Source organism: Pleurodeles waltl, chromosome 11 (genome assembly GCF_031143425.1).
Source record: "Pleurodeles waltl isolate 20211129_DDA chromosome 11, aPleWal1.hap1.20221129, whole genome shotgun sequence".
Lineage (NCBI taxonomy): Eukaryota > Metazoa > Chordata > Amphibia > Caudata > Salamandridae > Pleurodeles > Pleurodeles waltl.
Window position 1 is genome coordinate 940,980,802 of NC_090450.1, and position 12,504 is coordinate 940,993,305.

At 45.9% G+C, this 12,504-nt stretch overlaps 1 protein-coding gene across 2 annotated transcripts in view; it reads left to right on the forward strand.

Moving 5' to 3' along the window:
* LIMK2 (LIM domain kinase 2) overlaps window positions 1–12,504 on the forward strand; it is a 249,863-nt gene that overhangs the window by 130,370 nt on the left and 106,989 nt on the right. For both annotated transcript variants that reach the window (XM_069215065.1, XM_069215066.1), the window contains 3 exons: window positions 8,747–8,852; window positions 10,066–10,268; window positions 11,526–11,712. In XM_069215065.1, the coding sequence (XP_069071166.1) occupies window positions 8,747–8,852; window positions 10,066–10,268; window positions 11,526–11,712 (496 nt within the window). The remainder of the gene's footprint in view (window positions 1–8,746; window positions 8,853–10,065; window positions 10,269–11,525; window positions 11,713–12,504) is intronic.

The following is a 12,504-nucleotide window of genomic DNA, read 5'->3' on the forward strand; positions in this document are numbered from 1 at the left end:
TCCATTGCATGGGCACTATTATTAGCATACACAACTCCTACCTCACCCTCTGCGGGGAAAACAATCTAAGATGGAGTCGACGCCCATGCGCAATGGAACCGAAGTGGGAGGAGTCCCTCGGTCTCGTGACTCGAAAAGACTTCTTCGAAGAAAAACAACTTGTAACACTCCGACCCAACACCAGACGGCGGACTATGCACAGCATGTGAATCTGCAGCGACTAATGCCACGAACAGATGTACACTGGGTAAGTGACATTTTCCTTTTATGACAATATGCCAAAGTATCTCAGTGAGTACCCTCAGTATGAGGATAGCAAATATACACAAGATATATGTACACAATACCAAAATATGCAGTAATAGCAATAGAAAACAGTGCAAACAATGTATAGTCACAATAGAATGCAATGGGGGCACATAGGGTTAGGGGCAACACAAACCATATACTCTAGAAGTGGAATGCGAACCACAAATGGATCCCAAACCTATGTGACCTTGTAGAGGGTCGCTGGGACTGTAAGAAAACAGTGAGGGTTAGAAAAATAGCCCACCCCAAGACCCTGAAAAGTGGGTGCAAAGTGCACCTAAGTTCCCCAAAGAGCACAGAAGTCGTGATAGGGGAATTCTGCAAGGAAGACCAACACCAGCAATGCAACAACGATGGATTTCCTGACGAGAGTACCTGTGGAACAAGGGGACCAAGTCCAAAAGTCACGATCAAGTCGGGAGTGGGCAGATGCCCAGGAAATGCCAGCTGTGGATGCAAAGAAGCTGCCACCGGATGGTAGAAGCTGTGGATTCTGCAAGAACGACAAGGGCTAGAAACTTCCCCTTTGGAGGATGGATGTCCCACGTCGTGAAGAGTCGTGCAGAGGTGTTTCTGTGCAGAAAGACCGCAAACAAGCCTTGCTAGCTGCAAAGGTTGCGGTTAGGGTTTTTGGATGCTGCTGGGGCCCAGGAGGGACCAGGATGCCGCCAATTGTGTGAGGAGACAGAGGGGGGCGCCCAGCAAGACAAGGAGCCCACTCAGAAGCAAGCAGCACCCGCAGAAGTGCCGGAACAGGCACTACGAAGTGTAGTGAACCGGAGCTCACCCGAAGTCACAAAAGAGGGTCCCACGACGCCAGAGGACAACTCAGGAGGTCGTGCACTGCAGGTTAGAGTGCCGGGGACCCAGGCTTGGCTGTGCACAAAGGAAATCCTGGAAGAGTGCACAGGAGCCGGAGTAGCTGCAAAACACGCGTTTCCCAGCAATGCAGTCTAGCGTGGGGAGGCAAGGACTTACCTCCACCAAACTTGGACTGAAGAGTCACTGGACTGTGGGAGTCACTTGGACAGAGTTGCTGAGTTCAAGGGACCTCGCTCGTCGTGCTGAGAGGAGACCCAGAAGACTGGTGATGCAGTTCTTTGGTGCCTACGGTTGAATGGGGAAGATTCCGTCGACCCACGGGAGATTTCTTCGGAGCTTCTAGTGCAGAGAGGAGGCAGACTACCCCCACAGCATGCACCACCAGGAAAACAGTCGAGAAGGCGGCAGGATCAGCGTTACAAGGTCACAGTAGTCGTCTTTGCTACTTTGTTGCAGTTTTGCAGGCTTCCAGCGCGGTCAGCAGTCGATTCCTTGGCAGAAGGTGAAGAGAGAGATGCAGAGGAACTCTGATGAGCTCTTGCATTCATTATCTAAGGAATTCCCCAAAGCAGAGACCCTAAATAGCAAGAAAAGGAGGTTTGGCTACTTAGGAGAGAGGATAGGCTAGCAACACCTGAAGGAGCCTATCAGAAGGAGTCTCTGACGTCACCTGCTGGCACTGGCCACTCGGAGCAGTCCAATGTGCCAGCAGCACCTCTGTTTCCAAGATGGCAGAGGTCTGGAGCACACTGGAGGAGCTCTGGGCACCTCCCAGAGGAGGTGCAGGTCAGGGGAGTGGTCACTCCCCTTTCCTTTGTCCGGTTTCGCGCCAGAGCAGGGCTGAGGGATCCCTGAACCGGTGTAGACTGGCTTATGCAGAGATGGGCACCATCTGTGCCCATCAAAGCATTTCCAGAGGCTGGGGGAGGCTACTCCTCCCCAGCCCTGACACCTTTTTCCAAAGGGAGAGGGTGTAAAACCCTCTCTCTGAGGAAGTCCTTTGTTCTGCCTTCCTGGGCCAAGCCTGGCTGGACCCCAGGAGGGCAGGAACCTGTCTGAGGGGTTGGCAGCAGCAGCAGCTGCAGTGAAACCCCGGGAAAGGTAGTTTGGCAGTACCCGGGTCTGAGCTAGAGACTCGGGGGATCATGGAATTGTCTCCCCAATGCCAAAATGGCATTGGGGTGACAATTCCATGATCTTTGACATGTTACATGGCCATGTTCGGAGTTACCATTGTGACGCTATACATATGTCGTGACATATGTATAGTGCACGCGTGTAATGGTGTCCCCGCACTCACAAAGTCCGGGGAATTTGCCCTGGACAAGGTGGGAGCGCCTTGGCTAGTGCCAGGGTGCCCACACACTAAGTAACTTAGCACCCAACCTTTACCAGGTAAAGGTTAGACATAGGTGACTTATAAGTTACTTAAGTGCAGTGGTAAATGGCTGTGAAATAACGTGGACGTTATTTCACTCAGGCTGCAAGGGGCAGGCCTGTGTAAGAATTGTCAGAGCTCCCTATGGGTGGCAAAAGAAATGCTGCAGCCCATAGGGATCTCCTGGAACCCCAATACCCTGGGTACCTCAGTACCATATACTAGGGAATTATAAGGGCGTTCCAGTATGCCAATGTAAATGGGTGAAATTGGTCACTAGCCTGTTAGTGACAATTTGGAAAGAGAGAGCATAACCACTGAGGTCCTGGTTAGCAGAGCCTCAGGGAGACAGTTGGGCATCACACAGGGAACACATTCATATAGGTCACAAACTTATGAGCACTGGGGTCCTGACTATCAGGGTCCCAGTGACACATAACAAACATACTGAAAACATAGGGTTTTCACTATGAGCACTGGGCCCTGGCTAGCAGGATCCCAGTGAGACAGTGAAAACACCCTGACATATACTCACAAACAGGCCAAAAGTGGGGGTAACAAGGCTAGAAAGAGGCTACTTTCTCACACCAAAAATCAGATGTCTTCTAGCTTGCTGTTGGAATGGGATGGTTTTGTCCGCAGGGAAGCAGAAAAACTGTTGAAGCTTTAGGGCTGAGTTTGGTGCTTAATGTTATGATGGGCCAGACCTACCCCATTTTTTAAACTTTTTTTATTTTTTATTTTTTATTTTTTTACAAAAAGTCCTGCCATCCAGTGAACTTTCTGCCTCTCGGTGGCATATTGGGGGCAGACCCCCACTCTGCCCTTTGGGGAGTCCAAAGTACTGGTTTGTCCCTTTTGGGGTGGGATTATGGCCTAATGTCAGAGTGCAATGCCTGCACCCCTTTCTTTTGCCCCAATTGTAAAATCCTTAGCATGTACCTTTCTTCCCCTTTGGAGGCAGGTTGTGACAAACCTCCTAGCTGCCCCAGGGGGACAGAAAGACACTATGCCCCGATTGGGGTGCGGCTGTAGCTCGATGCCCCATCCTTGCGTTTGTTTTAGCACTATTTTGTAATCCTTGGTGTCTATTGGGGAGGGGTGCAGGATAAGGGTGGGAGGAGCTGAAATTCTATTGTGTCCAGGTATTTGAGGGAGTGGAGGCCAACGCCCAAGGTGTCTCGATTCCCCCCACTCCACAAAAAAGAAAAAACTGTGCCTCATGTCTAGTGGGCATTGGGTGGGGGGGGGGGGCAAATTAGGGTACCCATATCCACCTCTCAGGATGGCAGAAAGTCTGTTGGGCCCCACGGTAGGGGACAGAGCATGGGCTCATGCCCAGTAGGCCTCTCCCTACCACCTCTCAAAAAAGTAATGCATAAATACAGTCACCGGTGTTTAGTAGGCTTTCTGCCACCCTAGTTAGAGAATTTGGTGGTAATTGCCCCTATCTGCCTCTTGGGGGAGGGGGGCAGGGGAGGAGAGAGGTTGAAAGATGATTTTACCCTTTTTGGGGTGGAGGAATGGCTGTGCCCATTGTAGGCATCTTTCATCCCCATGTTTGGTTCAAATATTTTTCCCTGGTGCATTGTGGGCTTTCTGCAGATTAGGGGTAAGTGTCTCTATCCATCCTGCCCCAAGGAGGGCAGAAAATCTGGTGGAGGGCAACACCATGACCATGGTGGGCAGCCCCCACTCATAGATTTTTTTTCTTAGTGTCTAGTGGACTCTCTGCCCTTTTTGGGGCTGATTTGGGGGGGGGGGGCTGCCTCCATCCTTCCCCGAGGGGGAACAGAAAGACGGACATTTTTGTGGGCGGGAGATATAAGCCGTTGCCTAAGGGACCTCTTCTCCCATATCCCTGGTGCCGAGTTGATGAATCTCTGCTTGGGGATCACTGTCCTGTGGCGATCTTCAAGCAGGGATCCACTGGGCAGGGATACCTTCCTTTTCAGCTACACCTCTCACAAAGCAATCAGTACTTTGGTGAGGGATGAGAGGAAGGGAGGGAGTCTGAGATGTCCCCTGAGCACTTCAAACGTAATGCATGTTGGTTTTGAAGCTAGTGTTTTTTTTTTTTCTTGAGGGGTCGTTGATTATTTTTATTTCTAAGTTGATTACTTCATTTGTTTCCAGAGTTTTCGGACCTGTGATGTAGTTTAAGTCCGTACAAGTTTCTTGTATTGAAGGTTTTCTTTATTTTACGTAGGATTATGCGGTATTTATTTGGTTCAAATAGATTTATTTTAATTCTCCAGTTGGCCAACTCGAAATTCTTTGGTCAGGACTTTTTTTTGACCAGTAATTAGAGTCCCACATTGTATGAGTTAATGAGGCAACATTTGAATTTCGTGGTCTCTTATATCTGTATTTGTTTCCTTTATGATTGTAACTGTGAGATTGTATCTCAGCTGATAGTGGTTTATTTCATTAGTGTTAGCTGTAATTGTATTTTCATTGTTTTCTTCTTCTCCTTTTCATCAGTAAGAGTGAGTTTGGTGCCTGGCATTTGAGTTATATTATTGTCTTGACCAGCGATGGCGTTCATCTGCGTTAGTCTGTGGATGTTTAGTTATAGCAGTAATACCCCCGCAATTCATTATAAGAAGTTGTTTGCTATTGCGTTCTCTGGTGTGGATGAGAGTTCATTAGATCCAGCATTGATGTTGCTCCCAACTTTTGTTAAGATTCCTCGTCTCCAATGTAGTATCTCTTTACCACGTTCCTCAGGTTCAACTGTTTTTCCCTCTGTTCCACTGTTTTTAATGATGTGTAACAGTAGTTGTTGGTTGCCTGAATTATCACAACACACAATTTATGAATTTTGGGGGTTTTTTTCCCTTGAAAAATTGGAAACCGTTGCATGGATGCTGGAGTTAGGCTTTCGTGAAGCATATTTTTATTTTGTGTACTTGTTTAATTCCCCCTATTTTTTTAAATCTCATTTTGCTTTTATACCCTTAAAATTCCCCTTCCTTGTCAATTTCTGAAATAATATTTATTAAGTGATTGGAGGATTGACAGCTGGTTATTTTCTTATTCCTTGCATTAAATGCTGGTATTAATTATGTCTTTAGCTCTAATTTTGTTAGCAGGGTAATTATTGATGTTAATTTGGTTATTTCCTAATGGTCTTGAAGAAGTCATATCTTGGTTTGACTGCCTCTGGTCTCGATCTTTCTTTTTGTCTGCTGCTTTCAGCCTTTTGGGTGTACTAATCATGTTAGTACTTGGTTCATTCTTTTATGGATTTACTATTGAAGCCAGTATTTTAACAGAAAGTAATTGCAGTTGAGCTCTAAAATAATCTATTTGAAGAAAGGATTGACGTTTGGTTATGCTGATTTCAGAATCTGCTGTAGATTTTGTGTATGCTCTATTTTTGTTAATTTTCATTACCTGTGTAGTATTATTCAGTAGTATAGTTTGGTCCTTGATCAGAGTTGTTTGTTCAATGAGTGGTTCCAAGAGTTTTGCTGATAGCACCCATATCTTCCAATATCAGGAGTACAGGGGCCATATTGTCCTTATTCCCACCTGGGTTGTTTGCTTTAGATATAGTGGATTGGATGCTAACATGTAGGTCTTGCAAGGGACTTGACTATTGTGTTTTCATGATTTTATCTAATTCTTTGATTATTTTCATTTCATCTAGAAAATAGCTGGAGTCCCATAACCCGTCTGGGCGTATTCAGTTTGCTCTGTTTGCACTACGTAGATAATCTTTTCTGCCATAAATTGATTCGAGTCATTTCATCACTTGGAGCGCAGCTTGATGATTAATCTGTGCTATTTCATGATTGGATTGACCAGAATTATTGGCTCAATGCTTTCCTGTGGTTTTGAAGCCCCGATTTCCACTGACCGTCTGTTGTTTTTTTAGTTATACTGGGCCTCAGAGAGGTCTGTAGTATGTAGCAGTCTGATACTGTCTGCTGCTGCGTCTCTGGTCATTCCGCTAGGTTGCTGCTTGCTTCCTTTATTACCGCTCACACCCCGGGAAGTAGTTCACTGACCCCACTAGGGGACATGATTTCTAATCTGTGATCTAGATTGTAGTTTCCCTACCTTTTCTGGTGATGTTTGATGACATGTTTGCATTCTAAAGCCTTCACAATGAGTTCAGTCAAATCTGTTTTTAGTTTTTTTTTTATGTCATTCTGACACTCCCAGCTTTTATAGTTAATAGTCAATGATGTTTAGCCATTCTCTCCTGAGCTAAGCTTTTATTCTAGTGGGTTTGATTGAGTTTTAAATATTCAGACAGTAGAAAGGTGCAGTTACATCCAGATCAAAGATGTCTTTTATTTTAATATCCCTTGCTTTAGTTGCCAGTCTGTCGATTTGGTCTTCTTTGAGCAACCTGGTTTAATAGCAATCTGTCAGCTTTACTCCATTTTGAATTCTGTTCAGTGCTTGAAGCCTCATTTTGTGAGCAGCGGTCATTTAGTAGACCTCAGACTGGGTGCCCTTATAAGAAAGAGATTAGAACACAAGTTTTGCTTACCTTCTCCTCCAGACTGAAAGCTGCGAACCGCCACCTCCAGCACTTCAGATACAGAGCAAAGTAGGAAATTTAAAGTGTTCCTTCAGATACTCCCCATGCGGATTCCTCCCTTGGTCACATAATTGAAGGAGCTTTAGTGAAGTGCAGAAGTACTGCGGTACTCCAGTATAAACCTGCAGTGTAAACTATGCTGTTATACGGTCAGGCAGTGGGCTTGTCTGGGAATCTTGAGGAATGCCGGAGATTTGCAGAGAACACCTCTATGATCCCACTCCCTTTACCCAGTCACTTGCTCACTCCCCTCGGACTCTCTTGGGGGCAGGAGCAGTGACTGGGGTTTCCAGCAATGTTAAGTCACTGTTGCACCCTTTTCAGCCCCCGCCAACCCTCAGCATAGAAGGTGCTAAAATCACTTTACACTATGCGCAAACCCAATGTCTAGCAATGTAATGTAGGAGCAGCATTATACTATATTATAGTGTAACCTTCCAGTGCAGTGTATGTGCCAGATCAGAACAGCCAAAGTCTGGTCTTTGATCCTCCAAATAGATTTTTGGGTGTTTTAGGAGACCTGAGTGTGTGAAGCATCTAAGGCGACCGAGGATCTGAAATTCCGGAGTAGTTACGGTGAGTGGGCACAAGCACAGACTGCAGCATAGAACAGCAGCATAATAGCATTGGAAATTAGCAAACTTCTGCCCCTGTATATGGATTGTTTAGGGGTCGAGAATTTTTGGTGGCTTTGTGAGCAATGTAAGAGGGGAGATGCTGTATTTGTTTGCAGGGGGTGTTGGGGGTATTGTGGTTGACATTTGCAAATCTGTCTACCTTGCATCATTTGAGCCCCAGGAAAGTGAAAAGGTAACTTTGAACTCTCAATTTAGAAAGAGATTATGTATTTGTTGTATAAACATTAGCCCTGTTGCTCTGTTCTGAGGTACAAATAGGTAATTCCTTTTGTGTGTCTCTTGTGAATGTGCAGCTAGCCATGAGCCTTTAAAAGAGCCTCATGGGTGCAGGAAAACCATTCTATGCAACCAGAGGCATTGTCATGCAACTGTTTGTGCCCTTCTGCCTTCAAGGCAGAAGGTGGCCACTGTCGTATTAAATGCCATTTGCCTCGAAGAAGATCTGAAGTAAGAGCAAAGCTGCTTGGAGACTGAAATCACTGGCCTGTGTCCAGTGCAGTGAATGTATGCAGAGACCACAGGTTAATGAAGGACATTAAAGTGAAGTTTAGAGATTGTAGCTTTTTGTGATGGACTAAGATGACAGTGTGGCTGGGTACAGCTAACATAGGGAGCTCAGCTGTGCTGGAGATGAGACAGGGAGTGACATCAAGGCTGTGCATGGGCTCTTTATTTGGGAGCTTTGCTCCATGCAGACCTGCAAAGTGACTATACAAAATGGTACCCTGACTCTGAACTCTCACATTTAGTGTGAAAATGGTGTTGCATTCAAGGGTGTTTTGTGTTTGGAATTCCCACTGTAGACATGAGCTCCCCAGGTCTGACTAGACACAGGTGGTGCATACTTACTCTGTGAGGCATGCATGCCTGCCGACATTTCTTGAACTAGGCACAACTCAGGGTGTAGAGATTTTCAAGGGACTCGCAACTTGATGCAGCTTCAAATAGAATGGACATCCTTTTATGCTGCATCTGATTTAGAATGTGATTGATGAAGTTTAGGCCTCTTATTTCACATACCATATCATTCATTGCTGCTAGGGTGAGCCGAATGCTGATCAACCCTGATGTTCGCAACACAATCCACCCTGGGGACAATATCCTGGAGATCAATGGTGAACCGGTCCGCTCACTGCCGGTGGAAGAGGTATTTGTCTTCCCAGCCTGTCCATAGAACTCTCTCCAGCTTGTACAGCTTCTAAAACACTCTTCAGCATTTCCTTCTGAATCTTTGTTCTCGCTATACTCTGAAGTGCTCTGTTTGCCCTCTAGATTTCTCCAGACTGTGTTCTAAAGTGCTGTCTGATCTGAATCCAAAGCTAAAGTGTTTTCTTACTTTTGCTGTGAAAGGCTTTCCCACTAGTGCTGTAAAGTGCTTTCTTATCAATGCTATGAAGCACTCTATGACCAGGGCTGTGACAGGTGCATTGAAGCATTTTCTGACCTGGAATCTCACTCACTCTCTCCCATCTGCACTTTGAAACTGTCTTTTTCAGCAAGTGATCTTAAGCTCTGTCCAGTCTTTTTTTACTGCCCTCAACTTCACCACATGAAAAATGAAGGATTGGGATGCGGCCTGAGTGATTGCCAGTGGCTGAAATTAATTCAAGCATTCCATCCATCAACTTGTTTTTGATGTCCTCGGCATCAGTACAAGCACCCGACACGTAATACACTATGTTGGCCAGCTGCTGTTGCCACTTGGCTAAGAATTAGCCTTACTATCACAAGAAACAAAACTACTACTGAAAGATTAAGTTCTAAGCTCCTACTGCATTTCTCCCCATTTAAATTTTTCCTGCTCTGCTGTTCCTCAGTAGTACTCCTGCTAGAGCTGACTTTTCCTCTTTTCTATGTCTCCAGTACTTCCAGCACCTCCAGCCCTTTCCCAGACGTGATCTGCCTCTTATCCTGTCACTGTAGCCCTTCCCTAGCATTGCTATTTCTGCCCCTTCTCTTTTACAGGCCCATTTCCTAGCAGTGTTGCCACCTAAGTTTACTCAGTCTCGCCTATTCCCTTGTGCTTGTCCAGACTAGAACTTCCCCTCACCTCCTCTTCTATTGAATCCCATTTTTGCCATATCTCGCCTCCTCGTTCACTTCATGTGGAACCCCCAGCTCTTCTCTAACCTGCCTCACACTTTTAGTCCTGAGACTGCCCTCACCTGCATTTCACGTCTCTGGAACCTTCCACCCCAACCCCAATAATCTCTTCCCCCTTCCAAGGATATCTTCTGCCCTACCTCCATCATTTCTCTTACCTTGTCTCTTCTCTGGTCTATGAATGTAACTCCAACCATCCCTCCTCCACTGCTCAGCAGGTCTAGTGTTGCTCTCATCTCTGCTGCTCCCTTCTTCAGGTGCAAGATCTGCTTCACCGTGCTGGACAGAAACTGCAGCTGCTGGTTGAACATGACCCTGTGTCCCAGCAGCGCACCCGAGCTCAGCCAGAGGTGGAGCTGCGGTCTTCATCACAGCCTTCGTCGAGACCTTCCTCACCCATCATCTCAGGCCTGGGTAGCAAAGATATGCATGATGTCACACTGCGGCGACGTTCACTCCGGTACATACCTATTTCAAGCATATTGTAATACAGCTTGAAGGACTGTGGGTAAAACGGCACAGGTAAGGGTGTGAGAGTGGAAGGCAAGCAAGGGCAATAAGACTGCATGGGCCTGCAAAGACACTCTCTGCTGTCGAAGGTGACGGGTAAGAGGAGTGTAGTGAAGAGCAGAGTGCGGTAAGGACCAGGGACAGGGCACAGTGGTGAAGAACTGTTTGAGAAAGCATGGTAACAGAGACTAGCGGGTTGAATCGGTTAAAAAGGAGCATTGTATGTAGGGCATGGGCATTGGAGTTGGTGGGAGACAAAATTGTTTAAAAAAAAAATATATCATCTAAAAAATGCACAAACTTTTTTTTTTTGTTTGCGGCGTTCCCTCTAAAAATCCTTTCGCTCTCACATAACAGGGAAGTCCATGAACTAGGCACAACTCTAGTGGTGGTGTTTAAAATTCAGACTCCTTTAATCTGCTTCTGGGGGTGAGATACTTCCCTGTGCTCATTGTAAGGGATAGTGATGTTGGGCGAAGGGGACAAATAAGTCATGGCGTGGCAGGTGGTGAAGGGGCAAGAGGCAGAGTAAAAGGTCATAGAGGAGAATAGATGGAGAACACTAAAGAAGGAAGGGAGTGACCATGTTCAAAGGGAGTAAATCACGTCCAGGAGGAAGGAAGATTAATTTGAGAGGGGTGGCAATAAGGGGATGGAGATAGGATAGGAATAGGAGTCAGAGGAAAGTTGGGCCAAAGCAAGGGATTTTGAATGAAGTGACTGGGTGATGAAAAGGGAGAGAGAAGTGAAAAGGAACAAAATGTAATGAGAATAAAGAACTTGAACTGAAGTTAATCCTGTTGAAAAGAAAGGAGTAAAGGGCAAGATAAAGGAAAGTTAAGGGGTGAACATGTGGCAAGCAAAGGGGCAAAGAAGATGGGCGCTTATGGAAGTGGAGTAGTCAGGGAGGCAGAGGCTGGTTAACAATATGGCAAGAAGTTGGACAACGGTAGCAGTAAGGGGCAGCAGGAGTAGGTGATAAAGCTACAAGAAGGTATGCAACAAGAGGATTGCCTGGAAGGTCTGAGGGAAGTTGAGAGTGGAAAGTAAAAGGAACAAGCGGTGAAGACCAATCGAGAAACAAAAAGGCAAAGGTTGTAGAACTTGAAATTAATTTGTTAAGGCAGAGGAAGTGATCAGGTGACTAGCCAGAGTGCAGAGATTTATGTTTCCTGATGCCTATTTTTTTCCCTCTTCCCTTCTTCAGGCGCAGTAACAGTATCAGTAAATCACCGGGACCATCCTCTCCAAAGGAGCAGAGTGCAGCAAGCAGAGACATTGGCCGCTCAGAGTCTCTCCGCTCCTCTAGCAGCTGCTCCCAGCAGATCTTCCGGCCCTGCGACCTTGTGCACGGAGAGGTGCTGGGTAAAGGCTTCTTTGGTCAGGCCATCAAGGTGAGAAGGCCCATTATAAAGGAAGGAATAGACTGATGTTGTGACATCAGGGAAGGAGATAAGAGGGGGTAGTGCACAGATATGCTACTAGTGAATATATGGGCTCGAGAGGCATTTGGTATACATATGTCCTAATAAAAGGAATCAGATGTACTCATACGGAAGGGTCATTTTGACTGACAAGATTAATGTGAATGATAAATGTCTTTCCTTTCTGCTCACAGACAGACATGTGCAAGTAAGTAGCAAATTCTGTCCCTGATGCCTCTAAAGGGGGTAGCGGGGAGAAGAGTTCAGCATGGAAAAGCCACCACAACTGTTTGTCATTCTGAGACCCTATACGGTTTTCTATGCTTGTATACATGTGATACAGCACTTGCATTGGTCAATGTAGGAGATTGCTGTGGTAGAAAAATAAGTGAGTTGTGCAAATGTTGGCCAAGTGAGAGCTACCTATGCACAGAATATTACTTAAGGTTGGCATATTGTGTACCTGTTGATTGCTCCTCTGCGTAGTTAGAGATTGTTGTGTCCTGTACAGGACTCCATCTGGTCTGCTTAAGTAGTGTATTTCTGATAGAAACATGCATAAGATGGGAGAAGCTAATTGGTGGATAATCATGTTTTGCAACATGAGTACTGAATAGATATTAGCACTAGACACTTGGATGGGTCTGAGATGGCATGAGGAGGGGGATTTAGACTGACTAATGTGGTTAAGTTAATGGCACAAATGGAACGTCTTACTAATAAATGAAGTTAAATATAAGTTGATACAACCAATCAGCGGGC